This window comes from Myotis davidii, unplaced genomic scaffold (assembly GCF_000327345.1).
Source record: "Myotis davidii unplaced genomic scaffold, ASM32734v1 scaffold801, whole genome shotgun sequence".
Classification (NCBI taxonomy): Eukaryota; Metazoa; Chordata; class Mammalia; order Chiroptera; family Vespertilionidae; genus Myotis; species Myotis davidii.
The window spans coordinates 435,335-443,343 of NW_006290777.1; the positions used below are offsets into that span (position 1 = coordinate 435,335).

At 44.0% G+C, this 8,009-nt stretch overlaps 1 protein-coding gene across 1 annotated transcript in view; it reads left to right on the forward strand.

The window, feature by feature from the left end:
* Positions 1 to 948, forward strand: part of LOC102755654 (nucleoside diphosphate kinase, mitochondrial) — a 2,611-nt gene extending 1,663 nt beyond the window's left edge. Inside the window, exon 2 of the mRNA XM_006763974.2 lies at positions 844 to 948. Coding sequence (XP_006764037.1) covers positions 844 to 948 — 105 coding nt within the window. The remainder of the gene's footprint in view (positions 1 to 843) is intronic.
* Positions 949 to 8,009: the final 7,061 nt, after the last annotated feature.

Genomic DNA, 8,009 nt, shown 5'->3' on the forward strand with positions numbered 1-8,009 from the left:
GCAGGCATTTAAAATCCCCATGTACAGTTGATGTGAGCATGTATTACCTATGGACATAGACGATAGGGTGGTGAGGGCCTGGGGTGGGGTGAGAACTGGGTAGAGGGGAGCTATGGGGGGAAAAAGAGGAACAACTGTAATAATCTGAACAATAAAGATTTAATAATAATAAAAAAAAGTAGGGGAGTTCTTGAACCCTTGTGACAGTCTGGTCCAGGTGAACTGCTCCTTGGGCCCTGTAGTTGGGTTTTCCCATTCGAAAGTGAAGAGAGGCTGACTGGAAGGTGCTAACCGAAGACAGAAAAAGGCATCTTTCAGATCTAGGCATGTAAACCATTGTGCCTCTGATGGGATGAGTCCCAGAAGAGTGTAGGGGTTCGGCAGTGCTGAATGCAGGGTTATAACAGCCCGTAGATCCTGCACCGGGCGGTAATCGTTATTCCCAATCTTTTTGACAGGCAAGAGAGGAGTGTTCCATGGAGACCTGCATCGTTTAACAAGTCCCCACTGAAGCAGCCTTTCTAAGTGGACCTGGATTCCTAGGCGTGCTTCCCTTGGAATTGGATATTGGCGGATTTTAACAGGATGTGCCCCAGGCTTGAACTCGATTAGCTCCGGGGCGTGGTCCTTAGCCAGGGCTGGAGGGTTCCCTTCTGCCCAGACCAGCGGGAATTCCTTCTCTAATTCAGGTTCTAATGGTGAGGCCTTTGTCTTCCTCCCTCAGCACTGCTAAGGACAGGATCATTGGGGCGGTCTCCTTACCTAGGCGAAGCTGTGCTGAGCCATCTTGAGCAAAAGTGATTTCTGCCCCCATTTTGGCTAAAAGGTCTCTACCCAATAGAGGCACTGGACAGTCTGGCAAGTACAGGAATTCATGAATTACTTGATGACCGCCAAGTTGGCATCGGCGAGGGCGGCAGAATGGTCTACGGGTCTGGTCCCCAGTAGCTCCAATAATGGTGACCTCCTTTCCTGAGAGAGGCGCTACTTTCTGTGTGACTACTGAGTGCTCAGCTCCCATAGCAACCATAAAAGTCCACGTTCTGGCCCTTAGTTTTCATTCTGACCATGGGCTTGTGGGGGCCTAGCTGAAGTGAGCCCGGTCTGTCCTAGTCGGAATCAGCCATTGCTAGCTCAATGAGATCTACTTCAGGTGGCTCTGGTTGATAACAACTGGGTGGAAAAGGGGGTACAGTCTTCTTACTTTGCCGTTTGGGACATTCATTCTTCCAGTGTCCTGTTTCCTTACAATAGGCACACTGGTCTTATCTCAGGCTCACTCTTCCTTTTGCCCCTGGTCTGTATCCTTGCTGATCTGTCTGGGAGCCTGAGCCTCTAAAAGCCACTGCTATTATATTGGCCCTTCTTTGTATTCTCTTTTCTTCCTCCTTCCTTGCTGCACTGTCTCGACTGGCTTCTCAGTTTTATCACCAGCCATTTTGCAAGATGGGAAAGAGCGAGATTGGTATTATTTCTTTAAATATTTGATAGTAGTCATGCCGAAACCGGTTTGGCTCGGTGGGTAGAGCGTCGGCCTGCGGACTGAAAGGTCCCAGGTTCGATTCCAGTCAAGGGCATGTACCTGGGTTGCGGGCACATCCCCAGTGGGAGATGTGCAGGAGGCAGCTGATAGATGTTTCTCTCTCATCGATGTTTCTAACTCTCTCTCTCCCTTCCTCTCTGTAAAAAATCAATAAAATATATATTTTTTAAAAAAAGAAGTCATTATCTGGAACTGGAGATTATTATGGAGCAATTTTTTAAAAATAATGAATTCAATTTTTTTTATAGAAATCTGATTAAAGGCTAATCAGTTTAATATCCATTTTGTGCCTGTCAGGGAATTTTTCTATATCATCAAACTGTTAAATTTGGTTTAAAGTTACTCATACTAACTCTCTATTATTGTTTTGATGTCTGTAGGATATTTCATTTTTAAAGTTTCTGATGTTGGTAAATTGTATTTTCACCCTTTGGTTTTTGGTCAGTCTTGTTATTGATTTATCAAATTTTTAAATCTTCAAACAACTAATTTTTTACTTTATTTTCTCTAGCCTACCGGCTTTCTATTTCATTGATTTCTGTTGTTTTATTTTCTTTCTTCTACTAACTTTTTAAAAATTATTTTGTTTTATTGCTTAAAGTATTACAAAGAGTGTTACATATGTCTCCTTTCCCCGCCCCGCCCTTGACATTTCCCCAGAGGAGGCCATAATATTGAACATAGTAATCTCCCATTATCCATGAATAGGAATCAAACTGGTGACTGGTGCATGGGACGATGCTCAACCAACTGAACGACACTGGCCAGGGCAATAATTCTTTCCTTGAAGTATATTTTATCTGCTATCCTCCATTCTATTTTGAACCTCTGTCAATCAAATTTTCAATAACATCTCTTCACCAAAACTGTTCCTGTCAAGATCACTAATGATCTCCATATTGTTAAATCCAATAGCAATTCTCAGTTCTTATGTTATTAGACTATAAAAACATCAGCTTTCCTACATAATAAAGATTGCTCTAAGTCACATATTAAGACACAAATTCAATTACCGGTAACACAAAGAAAATTGTTAATGTTTAACTCCCATGGACAAACATTATAATATTTTTATAGATATTCAATATTATACTCTGCTTTGTTCCTGTAAACAGCATTACTCTTTTTGTTTTCAAATGTATATTTGACCTTGTTTCTAATATGTTATCAGTGTCTGTTTCACAATCATGAATATAAATATCAGTATACCTTTTCCAATAACCTTTTTGGCATTTTGCTTTCTTCCTATACCAGTGATGGCGAACTTATGACACGCGTGTCAGAGGTGACACGCGAGCTCATTTTTTTGGTTGATTTTTCTTTGTTAAATGGCATTTAAATATATAAAATAAGTATCAAAAATATAAATCTTTGTTTTACTATGGTTGCAAATATCAAAAAATTTCTATATGTGACACGGCACCAGAGTTAAGTTAGGGTTTTTCAAAATGCTGACACGCCGAGCTCAAAAGGTTCGCCATCACTGTCCTATACTGCAGTTCTCATAAATGGCAATGCTTTATTTCTAATGTTTCTGTGGTCTTTTTCCACAGAAAATTGGCATTTTTTTGGAAGGATGTAGAGCAATACAGATCCTGAGAACAGTGGAGGTGGGGTTCCAGGATTTGACCAAGTGTGCATATGGTAAAACCTCTGATATCTTACTTCCTTCAGTGTCCAGGAAACTCCACAACCAAGCTGTTTTTAGAGAGATTATGCAAATAGAGACACATCCCCAACTGATCTGGAGATTGAACCTGCAACCCAGATCCATGCCCTTGACCAGGAATGAAAACCTCAACCCTTCGGTGCGGGGCTGACTCTAACCACCGAACACACTGCCCAGGACTAAGTTTTATTTTTACATAATTTATATATCTTAAAGTTTACCCATTTAAAGTGTACAATTCTATTTTTTTCATCATTTTCACAGAGGTGTGGAAACATATGCTAATGTCAGAGTGTTTCTATGGCCCCAAGAAGAAACTTTGAGCCCTGCCAGGTAGCTTATTTGGTTAGAGTGTTGTCCTGATACACCAAGGTTCCGGGTTTGATCTCCCCTCAGGGCACATACAAAAAGCAACCAATGAATGCATAAAGAAGTGGAACAACAAGTCAATGTTTCCTTCTCTCTCTCTCTCTCTCTCTCTCTCTCTCTCTCTCTCTCTCTCTTGTCAATAAATAAAAAAAAGAAAAGAAACTTTTTACCCATTAGAAATCATTCCCTATCCTCAGCTCCTTCCTAATTTCCTCCTTTAGTTTCTGGGCCACCACTAAGCTACCTTCTTTCTCTCTAGAATTGCCTGTTCTGGAAATTTCATGTACATTGAGTCATATAATATGTGGTCTGTTGTGACTAGCTTTATATTCTTATGTTTTAAAGGTTCATTCACAGTATATATCAGTACTTCATTCCTTTTTATGTCCAAATAATATTGCATTTATGGATGTGCCACTTTTGTCTATTCATTGATCTGTAATTGCTATAAAGGCTCCAATCTGGGGTTATTGTGAATAATGCTGCTATGAACATTTGTGAACAAGTTTTTATGTGGACATATGCTTTTATTTTTCTTGAATAATAGACCTAGGAGTGGAGTTGCTGTGTCATATGGTAACTATAATAATAAAAGCATAATATGCTAATTAGACCTGATGTCCTTCTAGATAAAGCTGGACAAAGCTGGGGTTGTGAGGGAAGCCTGGGTCTCGGGTGCCTGCTGGCAGTCAGAGGTAAAGTCCCAGGTGCCAGAGGGAAGCTGATGCCAGCAGCCAGGGGAAGGAAGGCCTACTCTTGCATGAATTTCATGCATCAGGCCTCTAGTTTTATTTATACACTCCTTTATGTTATCTTGTTTCTTGTCCAAGACATATTCTTTTCAAAATATTCCTCATCTGATTTGAGGAATCTATATGGTTCATAGATCAGTATAAATAGCTCCTAGCCATGTGAAAAAACTCAATCTCAATTTTAAAAAAAATGCAAATGTAAAGTACAGGATCCCTTTCTCACTTCAGATTGATAAGGATTGAATGTCTGATAATAAAACATTTTGGTATTTTGGTAAAAGTGTGTCTAAACTGGCACCCTTATAGCTTGTTGGCTACTTAACTTTATTCCAGTCCTTGAGCGTTCAGCTAAAAACAAAGGTGCCAGTTCCAGAAGAGAGAGAGAGAGAGAGAGCGAGAGAGAGAGAGAGATTTGAATTTAAGAATTTAATCTCTGAAATCTATCTTAACTCGGATGATTCAACCCTACCAATGAAGACACAAAGCCTAGAGCAATTCAGGAAGGGAAAATTCACTTCGGAATAAAAATGGCAGGAAATACCTGCAACTGAAGGTTTGCTCCGTTCCAAATAAATCCTCGGTCAGAGCCAGAAATGGTTTTGGTGTCATGATCTTGAACAAAACATCATGACAGGTTCTTGGGCCACTCACGCCTGCGCAGCGAGGGCGGTTCGGCTTGCGGGTGACGCAGCCTGGCAGCGCCGGGCTCGGTGCGGGGCTGTGGATGCACCGGTGCCCTGCGCGGTCCCCGGAGACCGCAGAGCCGTAGCCTGGCAGAGCCCGGCGCGTTGCGGGCTGTGGATGCACCGGTGCCCTGCGCGGCCTCCGGAGACACCGCAGGCCGGAGCGGCGAGGTGGCGCGCCTCGGGCTGCCCAGCGCGCTGTGCTCTCTGGCGGCCGCGGCCCCGGCTGGGACCGTGAAACCGCAGGACCACGACGGCGACACGCCTGGCAGGACTCGTATTTAGCGGTGCCAGTGCACCCACGGTCCGCGTCAAGGGCACAGGTTTGTTGTTAGATGATTAGTTGGTGCTACTCTTTGGAAACGGACACCAAGAGGTTCTCCATGGCGATAGGGGACGGTGCTCCAGGATGAGGCTGCCCTTCGCCTTTTTCTTGGGCAGAGCTAGCTCTGGGCAGACCCGCTGGCTCAACCTCAGCTGGAGCTATGCAGGTGGAACCTTGGCCAAATTTCTGCAGCAAACACTTGTGGTTTAAAAAAAAACAAAAACAAAAAAGGAGGGGCGGGGGGCACGTTTCAATTGGAATTTTATTTCAAGTCCAGTGGCTTTGGGAGGTGTGGAAGGAGGAAATCCTTTCAACCAAGGACCACATCTTCCAATTATTGGGCCAGGTGTCTATTGCCTCTCAGCTCCAAATTTACCCTTCAGGGGTGCTTGGTGGTAATGGATATAATTCCTTTAAATCATTTCTCTTTTAGAATGTTAAGCACAGTGAAGTGTTCTCAGTGGATGGTACTGGACACCGTAGGAAGAAGGGATTTCTCCTGCTGGTGCACAGGTCAAGATGACAGAACCTTGGGTGGTGCCCTGCCCCCGCCATGCACCCCAGCAAGCTCCCTCACACCCCTCACACAGGTGATGGGCCCCGGTCTCCCACCCATACTGGTGACCTGACTCCCTCTTTTTTAAAAAAAAATATATTTTATTGATTTCTTACAGAGAGGAAGGAAGAGGGACAGAGAGCCAGAAACATCAATGAGAGAGAAGCATCGATCAGCTGCCTCCCGCACATCCCCTACTGGGGATGTGCCCGCAACCAAGGTACATGCCCTTGACCGGAATCGAACCTGGGACCCCTCAGTCCGCAAGCCAACGCTCCATCCACTGAGCCAAACCGGTTTCGGCCTGACTCCCTCTTAACACTCACATGTTTGACTACCAGCTGTGGTTCACCTGAAGCGCTACCTTCTGCTTGCCTGGGGAATGCTCACCAGCTCTGGTTCGTGCCAGCCAGCCCATTTCTCTGCCCTCTAGTGGGATTGCCACCACGCCTTTTCTGTTAAGACCTGAGCCTCTGCACTTGGGAGGTGGCCTCCCTCTGGTGGTCCTTATTTGGATGCTCTCCCCAGCTCTTGGATGCTATATTGAGTTCACAGGGAGGAAGGGAGAGGGTGGGAGGGAAGGATAGAAACATCCATGATGACAATCATTGATAGGCTGTCTCCTGCATGCCCCCTACTGGGGATAGAGCCTGCAACCTGGGCATGTGCCCGGACTAGGAATTGAACTGTGACCACTGAGCACACTGGCTGGGCACATCTTTTATATTTTACTTACTCTTATTATAGCTTGATTTTTTTATAGTAAACATTCCATGTTTAAATCAATGTGTGATTCTGTTTTCAGATAGGAGCCAGACTGATACACTTAATAAACATCAATTATATGTCAGGCATGAACATATAATGTTCTAGGCATGAACAATACAGATACTTGCTTTTATGGAACTTACATTCCACAGAGGTAGTGTTAACTAAGACCTAACTCACAAGATACAGCCATGCAAAATTTTGAGGCAGAATATTCCAAGCAAAAAAGAACAAGTGTAAAGACCTAAGTGATAATGAACTTGATGTGCATGAGAACTAGAAAGACCAATGGATCTAGACTTCAGTGAACAAGGAGAGCAACAAGAAATGAGGTTGACACAGCAAACCTTGTAAGTAGGTAACCACATCTTGTTGTCAGGCAGTTTTGAGAATGAATGAAAGGACTATACTAAAAGTTACACTAGGGTAATAGGAGCAAACTGGAATTTACATAGTCACCCAATATATAGACCATAGTTGAGGAGTCTGGATACTATTTTTAAAAAATATATATTTTTATCAATTTCAGAGAGGAAGGAAAAGAGAGAGAAACATCAATGATGAGAATCATGCATCAGCTGCCTCCTGTATGCCCCACACTGAGGATCAAGTCCACAACCTGGGCACGTGCCCCGACCGGGAACTGAACCCGAGACCCTTCAGTCCGCAGGCCAACGCTCTATCAATTGAGCCAACCCAGCCAGGGCTGGATACTATTTTAAGTGTGACAAGATGTAATTGGAAGGCTTTAGGTAGGGAGTGGCATGATCTGATTTTAATTTTATTATTTTTTTAAAAATATTTTTATCGATTTCAGAGAGGAAGGAAGAGGGAGAGATAGAAACATCAATGATGAGAGAAAAATCATTGATTGGCTGCCTCCTACATGCCCCCTACTGGGGACCGAGCCTGCAACCCCGGGCATGTGCCCTTGACCAGAATCAAACTTGGGACCTTTGAGTCCTCAGGCCAATGCTCTCTCCACTGAGCCAAACTGGTTAGGGCATGATCTGATTTTTAAAAGCTCTCTCTAGTTACCTGGAGAATGAACTATAAGGAAGCAAAGGTGGGAAAAGGGAGTGAAGACAACAGTTATGAAGAATACTAGAGGCCCGGTACACAAAATTCATGCACTTGGGGGTGGGGGGTGTCCCTCAGCCTGGCTTCTGGTGCACTGACCACCAGGGGGCAGCTCCTGCATTGAGCATCTGCCCTCTGGTGGTCAGTGTGCATCACAGTGATTGGTCGTTCTGCCATTTGGTCAATTTGCATATTAGCCTTTTATTATATAGGACTAGAGGCCTGGTGCACAAAAATTTGTGCACTGGGGCGGGGGGGGGGGCC